The sequence below is a fragment of the Phocoena sinus genome, chromosome 10, assembly GCF_008692025.1.
Source record: "Phocoena sinus isolate mPhoSin1 chromosome 10, mPhoSin1.pri, whole genome shotgun sequence".
Lineage (NCBI taxonomy): Eukaryota > Metazoa > Chordata > Mammalia > Artiodactyla > Phocoenidae > Phocoena > Phocoena sinus.
The window spans coordinates 59,672,216-59,685,375 of NC_045772.1; the positions used below are offsets into that span (position 1 = coordinate 59,672,216).

Genomic DNA, 13,160 nt, shown 5'->3' on the forward strand with positions numbered 1-13,160 from the left:
ATCACGGGGCGGGACCCTCCAACTCTTTTCCCTGTGTGTGGGGGGACCCAGTTTGCCTACGGCTCTAGGCTGGGAACAGAGACCCCCTTCCATAGCAGGGAACGGTGTTGGGGGAACGACAAGAGGTTTGGGGAAAGGTCTCTGAATACTTAGGCGCTGACTCAACAACCAGAAGCTTTCAAAACCCCTACTGGTGTCCCAGCGCCCCCCTACTCCGGCTTGGTTTCTTCCACTTCCCAGAGAATTGGAGTATTGTCTTCTGGAGAACTTGGTGGTCGGGATCGGGGACCCCGGGAAGGTGCTCTTACTGGTCTGGGGGCGCCGACGAGGGGTTCATGGGTAGAAAAACTTGCGGAGCAAAGACGGGGTCTGGAAGGGGGACTAACGGAGAGGCGTGTGCAGAGGAGGGGACCGACAGAGAGGGTACCCAAGCCGGGTCTGAGTGGGGGCGGGGGCGCTTGTCAACGTCGACTGAACAGCTTGGTATGCAAACGAGATGCAAAGCAGCATGCAGATGAGTGCAGTGTTTTTTGGCACTCCGCTCGGGTCCTAAGCCCAGTGGAGCCACGCTCTCAGTCCTCCGGTCCCGCTTCGTGACGGGGACTGAGAGCTGCACCCAGAGGCGCGGATCCGGGCCGTGGGAGCTGCAGTTATACGGGGCAGTTCGCCAGCTGGGTCAGGCGCGGTGGCGGGGGGTGCGGAGCGAGGGTTGGTGGGAAGAAAGGGGCAGCGCAGGAGGGCCAGGGCGGGGCCAGGCCCGGGGCGTCCTCCCCTCCGCTCCACCCCCGCATGATACAAAAGGGCCTCTGTCCTCATTACAGCAAGGGATCAGTGCGGTGGCTCCCCTACGCTCCCTGGTTTTGACTGCAAGGGAAAAAGACTGGCTCGGTGGCTTTCCTCTATCTCCCGGTCTCGGCACAAGCCCAAGAATACAGCCAGAGGAACTTGAGAATCTGCCCCGAGTCCGCAGGCACTGCTGCAGCGCCCACTTGCTTCGCTTCCTGTGGCGCAACCTTCGGGGATCCCACTTCAGCACGCGGAGGGCGGCAGCAGAGAGCCCTTTAAGGGGCGGGGCCAGTGCTTCCTCAGGACCGCCCCCACTGGTTCGACTCCGCGCTTGCAGCACTGGCTCGCGCCTCCGCCAACCGCTTTTACTTTTCCTTCCCGTGTCTTCCCCGGTGACCCCGGAGGTGGAAGTAGCCCCAGGTCGGCGGCCGCGGCGGGGACGGAAGGCGGAAGCAGAGAGTGAACGGGAGGCGGAGCCGGGGGAGCTGCTCTCGTAGCTCCCCCTGGCCCTCGGCCCAGCTGCTCGAGGGGGAGGAGTTACCGCCGCTCTTCTGTATGTTACCTTGGTCCCCTCTACCCAGCCCGAGGGTTCACGGTTGTCTCTGTCAGGGGCAACCACAAACTCCGCCCCCAGATTTTCCTTAAGGACCGCACGGTCCCCACCCTTTTCTGGCAGTCTGCGGCCCCCTTTCCGGTCGTCTTTCCCTTTTTCCCAAGAGTGACCCCAGGACCACACCCTTTGTGGTACCTCTTTTTTTCCCTGATTCAGCATTATAGCTTTCTGGGGAAAGAAAAAAATAAGGGGATTTGGAGGAGGGGGGAGGGAGCAGGGTTGTCGTTAATGTAGTATTGGCTTTATTGCTGGGGTAATGAATGCCCAAAAGAACTCGGGAAAACAAGGGAGGTGGGTCCGTTAAATATATCTCCCCAATTTAAGATTATGTAACCTCTCTCTTGATCCTATCCTTGATCATCCCCACCTTGATACCTTTGTTACAGGCATCAGAACTTACCACGATGGCTGTGACCTAAAATCCTCAGGAAGCCCTGGGGTCATGGCCCAGAAGCACCCCAGAGAAGGAGGGTTGTGTGGAGCCCACCACAGTGGTGGTGCCTCCCTCAGGACTTTAGGACCCTCTGTGGACCCTGAAATACTTTCATTCTCAGGACTCAGGGACTCAGCGGGGCCTGCTCCTAATGGTACCCGCTGCCTCACAGAGCACTCTAGTCCTAAGTACACACAGCCCCCAAATCCAGCCCACTGGTCAGATCCAAGCCATGGCCCTCCAAGGGGTCCAGGACCCCCTAGGGATGGAGTGGACCCTGATCAGAGTGAGGCATCTTCAGAAGAGTCAGGAGAGGACCAGGAACTCTCAAGAGAGAATGAGGCTGGGTACCAGGAAGATGGGAACCCTTCTTTTCTTTCCATTCCACCTGCTTGTAACTGCCAGGGAACCCCTGGAATCCCTGAAGGGCCTTACTCTGAGGGAGGAGACAGCTCTTCTAGCAACTTTTGCCACCATTGTACCTCTCCAGCTTTGGGGGAAGATGAAGAGTTGGAAGAGGAATATGATGAGGAGGAACCTCTTAAGTTTCCCAGTGATTTTTCACGTGTGCCCAGTGGAAAGAAACCTGCACCCCGGAGACAACGGCACCGCGTTCCAGCCAAGGAGGATACTCGGGAGGGTGGACGCAGAGATCCCAGATCCCCTGGTCGACATCGGCTGGGTCGGAAACGGAGTCAGGCAGATAAGCGCAGAGGACTGGGATTGTGGGGAGCAGAGGAACTGTGTCAGCTTGGACAGGCAGGCTTCTGGTGGCTGATCGAACTGCTGGTATTAGTGGGGGAGTACGTGGAAACTTGTGGCCATCTCATCTATGCATGCAGGCAGCTGAAAGGCAGTGATCTGGACCTTTTTTGGGTCTGGGTGGGAGTCTGGGCAGGGCGGCTGGGGGGCAGGGCCCAGGTGATGTTCCAGTTTCTGAGCCAAGGGTTTTGCTATGGGGCAGGGCTGTTCACCCGTTTTCTTAGGCTACTGGGTGCTTTGCTGCTCCTGGCTCTGGCCCTTTTGTTGGGCTGTCTACAGCTGGGCTGGCGGTTTCTGGTAGGGCTGAGTGATCGGTTAGGTTGGAGGGGTAAAGCCACCTGGCTCTTCTCTTGGCTAGCTTCTCCCACCTGGCAGCGGTGCCTGATTCTGCTGAGAGAGAGCAGGCCGTGGCAGCAGCTGGTAAGAAGAGTTCAGTGGGGTTGGCTGGAGTTGCCTTGGGTCAAGCAGAGGACCAGTAGGCAGGGGAATGCACCTGTAGCTAGTGGTCGCTACTGCCAGCCTGAAGAGGAAGTGGCTCGACTGTTGACCATGGCTGGGGTTCCCGAGGATGAGCTAAACCCTTTTCATGTGCTGGGGGTTGAAGCCACAGCATCAGATGTTGAACTGAAGAAGGCCTATAGGCAGCTGGCAGTGATGGTGAGTACCCTTCCCCTCTGTTTCCAGTTCTTTGTTCCCATATTTTATTTTCTATTACAATTTTTGGGAGAGTGGAATAAAGGGAAGGCAGAGTAGAACGTCAACTTGAAGACGAAGAGCATCTTTAATTCTTAGGAAAGAGTCATAAAGACTTTCCGCCCCTTTACTATGGGATCTGACTTTCCCTTAAAGTTTTTTGTCATGAGATTCTTTTTCTTAATGAAAATCAACGAACCTGGTGTATTAGACAGTGTTGGACTCACTCATCTGGAATATCCAGGTGAAATCCTGAGTAGGGTGGAGAAGAGACCTCGTCAGAAAGCCTGGCAGTTCTTCTCTCCTAAACAAATGAGGGTTTTTCGAATACAGGGAAATCCAACTGTCTGTCGCAGTGAGGCAAGTGTGGACTAGTGTGGGAACGTTCAGGGAGTACATGTGAGTGATTATTCCAGGACCAGGTGAGAGAAAACAGCTGTTTCAAGACCAACAACCCAGAGTGGGAAAGGAAAGGAGAATGGGACATAAATCTTGGAGAGGCATGTACATACATTTTCAGGTCATACATGAAAATATGGTTGCTTTTACTGGTAAGCGGGTATAGGTGGGAGTTGTGACTTATCATGCTCGAGGGAAATGGTTTAATACAAGCATGCAATCAAATTGCTTTTAGAAGTAGCTATTCAGGGACTTCCCTGGTGGCGCAGTGGTTGGGAATCTGCCTGCCGGTACAGGGGACACGGGTTCGAGCCCTGGTCCGGGAGGATCCCACATGCCATGGAGCGACTGGGCCCGTGAGCCACAGCTACTGAGCCTGCGCGTCTGGAGCCTGTGCTCTGCAACAGGAGAGGCCACGATAGTGAGAGGCCCACGCACCGCGATGAAGAGTGGCCCCCGCTTGCCACAACTAGGGAAAGCCCTTGCATAGAAATGAAGACCCAACACAGTAAAAATAAATTAATTAATTAATAAACTCCTACCCCCAGCATCTTAAAAAAACAAAAAAAAAGAAAGAAAAGAAGTAGCTATTCAGATGCTATTTTTAGATATGCTATTTCTATACAAGTAAAGCTATTATTGAATGTAAGTAGTGTGTGTAAATTGCATTGGAGGCCTATTTGAGTGTATGGAACTTGACTGGTAAAATATCACAGTGTGTAAATTATCTCAATGGTTGCATGACACTAAAGGGGAATGGGCAACCAAAGTTTCCATTAACCACTCAAGGCACAATAAAGTACCAGGCCTGTAACTTACCAGAGGACTAAATTGTCAATAGTTTGGTGGGAAATGTATGCCCCTTAGTGGATGGCCTGGGATATTCTGAGAGTGGGGAACAGTGTTCACACTCAAATTGTTACTAATGGTAGAGTTCTTTTCTCACCTTTATGTCTTTTAGCAGACATCCTCTCTTGGGGAGTATCATTCAAAAATTCTCATTTTCAACTTACTTTCTTGAAATAGAGCTGTAGTAAAGTTCCCTGATCCTCAGTAGACCTGCCCTACTATCCAAAGTTCTCCCTCTTGTTCTGGGCCACAGTATCCGTGGGCTTCTTTTTTTGACTGTGCCACATGGCATGTGGTATCTTAGTTCCCCGACCAGCGATTGAACCCGCGCCCCTTGCGTTGAAAGCGCAGAGTCTTAACCACTGGACCACCAGGCAAGTCCCTGTGGGCTTCTTTTATGCAACCTCTCACTGCCTTTAATAGGCCCTAAATTGACCATTACCCACATTCTATAAGCTTGGGAATGTGAGAGATTTAATAGCATTCTGTTTATTTGGCCTCAGTCAAGAGACTAGCTTTATCTCTGTTTTTGGTGTATGTGGATGGGAACAATCAGGAAGCTGTAGGAAGTGAGGATATTATTTGTCTTGGAGAAAAGGCTGAAAAGTGGATAAAAAGCCTGTGAGGATCGTGGTATGTTATCAATATTTCACTCCTGGGACAGAAAGGCAAACTACTGTAGGAAGTTTTGAGTATATGTGAGAATTTCCTAGTTAGAAAATAAGAGTTTGAGTACGTTGGAACTCTTAACTTTATGACTGACAGTAAAGTTAAAATATGAGGGTTTAGTACGTGTGTGCCAGGTAGTCACACACATACTAAACCAACGATCCCTGCTTGCCTGGGATTGAAAGGTTTCCTGAGACATGAAATTTCAGTGCTAAAACTGGGACAATCCCAGGCACACTGGGATGGCAGATCGCCATAGTGCCAGATTCTGTGCCATATGCTTCATGTGTTTTCTCATTTAATACTCCCAACAATCCATGATAGATAAAATATTCTACGTCATACAGCTAATAAGTGACAGAGGTGGGACTTAAACCCAGATCTGTCTGCAGAGCCACAGCAATTAACCATTAAGCTATATTGACTCTTCAAAAAGATGGTGTTGTGGCCTCTCCCTTTGCGGAGCACAGGCTCCGGATGCACAGGCTCAGTGGCCATGGCGCACGGGACTAGCCACTCCGCGGCATGTGGGATCTTCCCGGACCGGGTCATGAACCCATGTCCCCTGCATCGGCAGGCGGACTCTCAACCACTGCGCCACCAAGGAAGACCCCGAAGGGGAACCCTTTGATATGAGGTTATTTTGACCCAAAATGGGGAGAGGGTTAGAATGGATATGTGATGAAATCTGTGTTTTGGTAGGTTCATCCTGACAAAAATAATCATCCTCGGGCTGAGGAGGCCTTCAAGGTTTTGCGGGCAGCTTGGGACATTGTCAGCAACCCTGAAAGACGGAAGGAATATGAGATGTAAGTTGGAGCTAAGAAATTGTCAGGTGGGGTAAATGAATAATCTTCAATAGCAGAGATCATTGGACTTGTGGATGGAGGCTCTCTGAGGCAGAGAGAACTGAGGTGGCTTGTCTAGCTGGCCAGGGGCCTCAAGAAGCCAATAGATCTGTCTCCCTTTGTCCCGCACGCAATACTCTCTGACTTACAAAGCCTTTTTGCTCTCAGGAAGCGAATGGCAGAGAATGAGCTGAGCCGGTCGGTGAATGAGTTTCTGTCCAAGCTGCAGGATGACCTCAAAGAAGCAATGAATACTATGATGTGCAGCCGATGCCAGGGAAAGCATAGGTATGACTTAAATAGGACAGGTAGTGGGACAGCCACAGTTTAGGGATTGGGTAGCTAAAAACCTTCCTTGTATTGTCAGTAGTCGTGGGATCCAGATGGTAAGTAATAAGACCCTGAGGTTTCTACTTTTGCTATATTGTTAAGAGACTGAGGATTTGAATTAGCAAGAAGAAAAGAGAATAGTTCTAGCTTTAAGATAGAAGGTTGAGGGCAGGGTGTACATAGGCATTTGTAACAACTGAGTCAGTAACCATATTCGTCAGTAATGATGAGATGTCAGTAATGGAGACTACAGCAATGCTCTAGGTAAGCTTGATAGATTATTAAGGAACTGCCCTTTTGTTGGATTGCAGGAGGTTTGAAATGGATCGGGAACCTAAGAGTGCCAGATACTGTGCTGAGTGTAATAGGCTGCATCCTGCTGAGGAAGGAGACTTTTGGGCAGAGTCAAGCATGTTGGGCCTCAAGATCACCTACTTTGCGCTGATGGATGGAAAGGTGTATGACATCACAGGTATACTTCTGTCCTCTGGAAGTATGGGCTCATATGTCCAGCCCATCTGTGATATCACAGCCCAAACTGTGATATTTTGGCTAATTATCTCTCATGCTTGCAGAGTGGGCTGGATGCCAGCGTGTGGGAATCTCCCCAGATACCCACAGAGTCCCCTATCACATCTCATTTGGTTCACGGATGCCAGGCACCAGTGGGCGGCAGAGGTAGGTGGTGGTATTTCTCTCAATAATCTATCCACTATTCTAGTTCTGAACATGGTTTCATGACATGCTGTTTAGGACATGTAGGTGTCTCACCCTATAAGGAGTTTGGGAACTGACTCAGTATATCTTTAAAATAGGTATAAATAGGTAACATAGGTAACCATTTGACTCCAGTATCTCTTGCTTCATCATGTCTTCTGTTTTCCTGTCAGAGCTACCCCAGATGCCCCTCCTGCTGACCTTCAGGATTTCTTGAGCCGGATCTTTCAAGTACCCCCAGGCCAGATGTCCAACGGGAACTTCTTTGCAGCTCCTCAGCCGGGCCCTGGGGCCACTGCAGCCTCCAAGCCCAACAGCACAGTACCCAAGGGAGAAGCCAAACCGAAGCGGCGGAAGAAAGTGAGGAGGCCTTTCCAACGTTGACACCCCCCCTCTTTCCTCAAATCAATGTCAGGGAGTCAAAAGGGCTGTGTACAGCACAGGATGGAGTTTGATTTGTTTATTTTTAAATATTTTAAAAAGGGAAACTTTTAAGCTCAAATTGTTCACTCAGTACTTATAGGAAGCCCTGGAACCACTCTCCCTCCTCCACCAGCACCCAGGAACTGAATCTTGTCTTCTGACAATACCAAAGAAATAGGGGGTGGCTAGAACAAAGAACCTAGGGCCTGGACCTGGGCTGGACGATATCTCCCATAGTAGTGTGGGAACTGGGTAATTCCCTGGGATCTGTATGCCTTTGTCTTGTCTTTTGCTTCTACAGCAGATGACACTTTTCCCCCTCTTTTTAAATGTGTCTGTATTATTTCTTGACCCATTTCAGGAGGGAGCCCCCTCCTTTGCCCCAATATACTAGTAAAATGACAGAACGAGAAAGCATGTAACCCTAATTATAGGAGATACATAGAGTTCAGAGAGTGGGAACTCTCACCTTGTGGGTAATCACCCAACTTCGTGCTTGTTGCTGCAGGGATGGCCAAAACTAATAATTTTTAAAAAACAGATTCACGCTCTCTGCCCTTGGGTGAGGGGGAAGGATAGAGGGGCTCCCGGCAGCCCCCTTATGATCCAAGGGTTTGTATTTTTTTAAGTTTGTTCATATTTGTATGTATATATCTATTTAAAGCCAGGGGATTATCTTTCTATAAATACATAACTGGCAACCTGTATCTTCCCTCTCTTCTTTGCCCATATAGCTGGAGCCCTTTTTTTTTCATTTGAGAATCTTTTCCCTCCTAAGTGTTAGCTGAGAGTGAAGGGCACCTCCTACTGGACCAAGGGAGAGGGGACAAAAAAACCTTAGAGAAATTTTGTAGTTCTGTAAGTCATTATTGCATCTTTCTTCCCCAGCCTTATGAATACATCTCCCTACCCTTCCTGCTGACCAAACTGTAGCCATATCTGAAAATACTTATCTTTATTATAAGGAAAATACACAGTAAAACAGAGCTGGATGGGAGGTGGTGGGAGTGGATGATATGGAAAAATTTAATCAACCAAAAAGCTGCCCCAACATGGCTTCCTGCTCTGGAGAGTGATTTGCCGCTTACCTCACCTGTCTTTCCTCAGTCAAAGAAACCTGCTCCTAGCAGGGCTGGGCCCAAGGAACCCCATTTTCCAATGAAAATTTGGGGAAGTTGAGTTTCCACTGGGAGTTTGGGAAACATAGTTCTCAGGCTTTCAAGATATAGAAGACAGTATAGAAAAAGGAGGGATGTTACAGCCCTTTGTTCCAATGTCCCCAGCTCCATCCCTCAGTATTTATTGATGCCAAAGAGACGGACCCCATGGAATTGGGGCAGCTTGGGCAGCAGTACACTCAGCAGTGAGGCTGTGTTGATGAGGAAATGAGCAGCATCATACTTGGTGTAGAAGCTGGCCAGGAGGTAGCTGGGGAGAGAAGAAATAGGTTGAATGAAGTTGGCCTTCCCCATCCATATTCAGGCCTTTCCGGCAACTTTCTCTTCAATTTTAAATGACCAGTTTTACTGCATGCAGTCCTAGGATATCTGAAAATATTCCAGCTATATTAACAGCATTTACTTTGGGGTTGGGGAGATAATCAGATAGCACCTGTAACTGGAGATTTATAAATTAGTTTTTTTTTATTGTTAATGACAGGTGGCAAATGACAGCTGAAGCAGTTTCAGCCTGCATGACTGTTAGAATCCTTTCTGCTTCCACTTCTCAGTTAGTTCTTACAGATTCACATCAGTTCTGCCTTTATTTATTCACTTCTTTTGGAAGTGTAAAATAACTTCTTTAACTTGGTGTTTTATCTTTTCTCAGTCCCGTCTCCATTCCCCTACCACCAAGGAGGCAGCAAGTAATGCTTGATTACTGTCTTCTACTTTTTACTGTTCTCTCTAGATTTAGACCTAGTATATCATATCTTCACAGGGTCTAAGTGAGTAGAAGTCTGCTTTTTTAAAGATTCCCTGTGGACCTTTGTACCTGGCTTTTGAAGGATCTCCCGTATCTCCCCCCTGGACTCACAGTACAATGGGAGAGATGCTGAGGAATTTTCGGGAAGAGGTAAATTGGAGCCCATAGTCCATCTGTTCCCAGTGTGTCAGTAGCCGAGCCTTTCCTTGGTCAGGGGTCTCAAAGGGTGTCCCTTTCACCGTATGTAGGAAGACATACATAGCCTGGGAAGAGGGAAGTGGGTAGTGTGAGGGGGGCAGAAAGCAGTCCTTCAGCCCAAGAAGTATGCTAAGATCCCAAAAGGAAGACAAACCCCCAAATAATTGGTGATTTTATTTTGTTTTTGGTTGGGAAAAGCCTGGGGTGGGTAAAAGGTCATGATTTAGTGCTCACCAAGTTATGGATGACGTTGGTCAGGGTCCAGACAACAGGAATGCTGAAGAAGGGGATGCTGAGTAGGACCACATGCAGCAGTCCTACCAAGATGATGTAGGCCAGCCAGATGCCCCGGCTATTCATCACTCGAGTGTTGGGGTTCACTTCGCTGTGTGCCACCCCGACATTCATCCTACCACAGCGGGGGATCAGGCAGGAGTCCAGCTTAATTTCTTCTCAACCCCTCTTTGAGTTTGTTCTTCGAAGTTGTACCCTGAATAGCCCAAATCCCCCGGACTCTATTGGGAATGAGAGAACTTCCCCATCATGCACAAAGGAAAAACTGAAGCCTTGGGGAAAAAAACTTAGAAGGCAAGAAGAGTCCTCTCTACATCTTAGAGACATACTACGGTAATCTTTCTTCTGATCCTTACACTTCAACTGTAACTTGAAGGAGTACGCATAGGCTTGGCGCGCTTCAAGGAGCAAGGGAAACAGATGTATGTCACTTTACCTTCCTGAAGAAGTTAATAAGGAACCATGAAGACATTAGGTACACCCAAAATTCCAGAAGAGGGTCATGGGAAACAATCAAGGAACCACTAAGGAAGGTTGAAGGGATAAAGCTACCTTTTCTAATCTATTCTAACCCCACCTTTTCCTCTGGGGCTTGCCCCTCCTGTGTCATCTCCTTGGCATGTAAGCAGGCAGCATCCTAATTATTCCTCTCACGCGTGGGGTGCTGCAAGAATGTGAACTAGGAAGGGACGTGAACTGAGCGTCTCGAGAGATGGAGCCCTAGTCCCGACTCCAGGGCGGCTCTGATCGTCGGAACTTGGCCGTTTTAAAATCGTGCTCGCCCTAAAGTTGATGACGCCTGGTTAGAAAGCAGCTCTGGCCCGCCCTCTACCTAAAATTCCCTAAACCCTAGTGCTGAATCCGCCCCTTGCTCCCCTAGGCTCCCTCTCTCCTTCGTCGGCTCCCCTCAGGGCTGTCGTCTTCGCCCCTCTCTCGGTCTGTCGTTCGCCGCCGCTCCACCCCGCACCCCACTTTCACGTCCCACCATTTTTCCTTAGTACCGCTTCCCAGTCTCCCGTAACCCTACCTGCCAGCTTCGGAAGCCAGTCCAGCTTGGGGGGCGGCGCGGCGCTTGCTTCTACACCTGCGGTCTCCAGGAAGCAGCAGCCCCGGCCCATCTGCGCTCTCCCTATTGGTGAAGCGGAGTCAGCGTCGCCACCACCCATTGGCTGGCGGTCTGCCACCGGGACACACAATTGGTCACCATTTGCGTCCTTCGGAAGGTGCCGAACCCGCCCTTCTCCAGGTCCCAACTTTTGAGAGAGGTGGGGAAAGCCGCCTGAAGGAGTGAGGGCGACTCCAGCTATTGACTAATAGAAAGAGTTGATGGTAGGAGGCGGGAGTAAAAGCCACAGCGATTGGCCGGCCGTGGCTGTCGGCGCCGAGGCGGGAGCTCCCGGAGGCGGAGGCGGAGGCGGAGGCAGCGGGTGGGGGCCTGGCGGAGTGAAGGGGTAACAAGATGGCGACTGAGATGGTGGAGCTCCATAAACTGAAGGTACCGTGAAGGTGGGGAGGGCCGGGTCGGACTTTTACGGAGACTGAATTCTGCCGGCTGGTTTGCGCCTTTTCCTTGCAGGCTCTTCCACTTCGTTTTCCGGCTCCCGCCGTAGTTCTGTTCTTTTGTGCCTCCCTTCTTCCCCACTACGCCTTCCCTAATTTCCCATTTCTCCTCACGGTTTTACTGTATCTTTACTTGTTATTCGGCTCCTTCCTCCACTGTGGTGTCGTCCGCTACTTCCCCATCGGGTTGTGTAAGTGCCTTCAACCTGTTCTGCTCTCTTTTCCTTTCTCGTCAGACAGCATTACGTCAGTGGCCCCCTCCTCGTGGTCCCCTCCTCTTGAACCCGTGCCGGGCCCGGGACCCCTTTTTCTTCCCTGGGTTAATGCTTTCCAGTCTCTTGTCCAAAGCTGAGATTCACGGTAGCAGATGATGGCTGCTTCGTGTATTTCTGTCTCTCTAGGTCTCAAACTTGATCCAGAAAATGCTTCCCCTCCCTTTTTTTAGGTGGGGTGACGCCCCCGGGACAAACTTGGAAACCTGAGGAGAGCCCTCCGAAGATGGGCTTCCCCTTAGAGGCCTGAGGTTTAGGAGACCTTAAGAGGTAGCGAAGGCACAGATACCCCAGATTGAAAAGTTTTTCGAGTTCTCTCAACGCTCCGCCAGCCTTCTCCGCCCGCCAGCCTTCCCCCAACCCTGCCCTCCACCACCCAAGAGACAAGTCACTCAGGGCTGTAATATTTTGGGAAAACGTTTCCAAGGTTAGGGTTATCTCTGTCCCATTTCCTATCGCGGACGGACCCTGCATCTCTTGGTCTCACCACTGGGTGACACTCAATCACAGAAGCCGGTTTAAGTTGTGTCTTGGGAATCTTAATAAATGTTTCGTGTTTAGGTTATTATTTTCCTGGAAGAAAAGAGTAGTTTCTTTTAGGATGAATTAAGAGGGTATCTCGATTAGTTGTACATTTGTGGTTTCACAAGTAGTTTTCCCATCACATGTTTCGGTCATGTTTTGGTCACATCCCGGGAACCTTTGACAAACCAGGCTGAAAACTGATCCTTTAAAGTTTGATGAGCTTAAAAAAAAAAAAAGTATAAGGAGAGTAAGGGCAGAGAGAGGTACTTGTAATCACTTATTAGTTGACATGAATTAGACTTTCTGTGAAAGTTGCTAGGTTTCTTGCTCTTGGATTCTAAGCTGTACTAGTGGGGTTTTGTGTTATCCTGGAGTTACTGTTAACTTGGTGGTGCTGAAATGTGTAGATTGTATCAGTGGTCTACTAGTAGAATGACAGGTAGAAAAAGTTGAGCAACTACCTCCATTATGTGTATGCTTACTTGTATGAATTATGTACTACTATAGTGTTATGTATGTTATAAAATATACACAGAAAAGGAATTTTTGAATGAATGGGATAAAAAGGAAATATGAATAGAAGATCTAATACTTTCTTCCTATTAGTTCCAAAATTTTATTTATTTATTTATTGCTGCATTGGGTCTTCGTTGCTTCGTGGGGGCTTTCTCTAGTTGTGGCGAGCGGGAGCTACTCTTCGTTGCAGTGCGCGGGCTTCTCATTGCGATGGCTTTTCTTGTTGTGGAGCATGGGCTCTAGGCTCGCAAGCTTCAGTAGTTGCAGCACGTGGGTTCAGTAGTTGTGGCTCATGTGGGCTCAGTAGTTGTGGCGCACAGGCTTAGTTGCTCTGTGGCATGTGGGATCTT

General features: G+C 49.4%; 3 protein-coding genes across 10 annotated transcripts in view; 2 read left to right on the plus strand and 1 right to left on the minus strand.

Moving 5' to 3' along the window:
• Positions 1 to 238: 238 nt before the first annotated feature.
• Positions 239 to 8,229, plus strand: DNAJC14 (DnaJ heat shock protein family (Hsp40) member C14). Of its 3 annotated transcripts, XM_032645546.1 has the most exons (8): positions 239 to 298; positions 822 to 1,339; positions 1,786 to 3,251; positions 5,907 to 6,013; positions 6,221 to 6,340; positions 6,694 to 6,854; positions 6,958 to 7,060; positions 7,273 to 8,229. In XM_032645546.1, the coding sequence occupies exons 3-8, from the start codon at positions 1,842 to 1,844 to the stop codon at positions 7,481 to 7,483; spliced, it is 2,112 nt and encodes a 703-aa protein (XP_032501437.1). In that variant the 5' UTR covers positions 239 to 298; positions 822 to 1,339; positions 1,786 to 1,841; the 3' UTR covers positions 7,484 to 8,229. The 3 variants fall into 3 exon arrangements, with proteins under 3 accessions (XP_032501437.1, XP_032501436.1, XP_032501435.1); XM_032645544.1 differs by lacking the exon at positions 239 to 298 and having other exon boundaries at positions 715 to 1,339; XM_032645545.1 differs by lacking the exon at positions 239 to 298 and having other exon boundaries at positions 714 to 3,251; positions 7,273 to 7,501.
• A 233-nt stretch (positions 8,230 to 8,462) lies between these two features.
• Positions 8,463 to 11,104, minus strand: ORMDL2 (ORMDL sphingolipid biosynthesis regulator 2). Of its 4 annotated transcripts, none has more exons than XM_032645561.1 (4): positions 10,965 to 11,104; positions 9,878 to 10,052; positions 9,557 to 9,708; positions 8,463 to 8,950 (listed from the first exon to the last, which is right to left on the minus strand). In XM_032645561.1, exons 2-4 carry the CDS (start codon positions 10,049 to 10,051, stop codon positions 8,815 to 8,817), a joined length of 462 nt encoding a protein of 153 aa, XP_032501452.1. In that variant the 5' UTR covers position 10,052; positions 10,965 to 11,104; the 3' UTR covers positions 8,463 to 8,814. The 4 variants fall into 4 exon arrangements, with proteins under 4 accessions (XP_032501452.1, XP_032501451.1, XP_032501453.1 ...); XM_032645560.1 differs by having other exon boundaries at positions 9,878 to 10,720; positions 10,965 to 11,067; XM_032645562.1 differs by having other exon boundaries at positions 9,878 to 10,377; positions 10,965 to 11,064.
• A 107-nt stretch (positions 11,105 to 11,211) lies between these two features.
• The window catches only part of SARNP (SAP domain containing ribonucleoprotein), a 53,648-nt gene continuing 51,699 nt past the window's right edge, over positions 11,212 to 13,160 (plus strand). For 2 of the 3 annotated variants that reach the window (XM_032645559.1, XM_032645557.1), the window contains exon 1: positions 11,212 to 11,432. In XM_032645559.1, coding sequence (XP_032501450.1) covers positions 11,397 to 11,432 — 36 coding nt within the window. In that variant the 5' untranslated portion in view covers positions 11,212 to 11,396. The remainder of the gene's footprint in view (positions 11,433 to 13,160) is intronic. The other variant, XR_004351760.1, reaches the window with a different exon arrangement.

Bases quoted from the DNA above. Each gene is read 5' to 3' on its own strand.
- DNAJC14 (XM_032645546.1), top strand. From the start codon at position 1,842: ATGGCCCAGAAGCACCCCAGAGAAGGAGGGTTGTGTGGAGCCCACCAC. The intron at 6,341-6,693 runs GTATGACTTAAA...GTTGGATTGCAG, and splicing joins CGATGCCAGGGAAAGCATAG to GAGGTTTGAAATGGATCGGG. The intron at 6,855-6,957 runs GTATACTTCTGT...TCATGCTTGCAG, and splicing joins AAAGGTGTATGACATCACAG to AGTGGGCTGGATGCCAGCGT.
- ORMDL2 (XM_032645561.1), bottom strand. From the start codon at position 10,051: ATGAATGTCGGGGTGGCACACAGCGAAGTGAACCCCAACACTCGAGTG. The intron at 9,709-9,877 runs GTGAGCACTAAA...CCCTCTTCCCAG, and splicing joins CCAACGTCATCCATAACTTG to GCTATGTATGTCTTCCTACA. The intron at 8,951-9,556 runs GTGAGTCCAGGG...TTCTCTCCCCAG, and splicing joins AGCATCTCTCCCATTGTACT to CTACCTCCTGGCCAGCTTCT.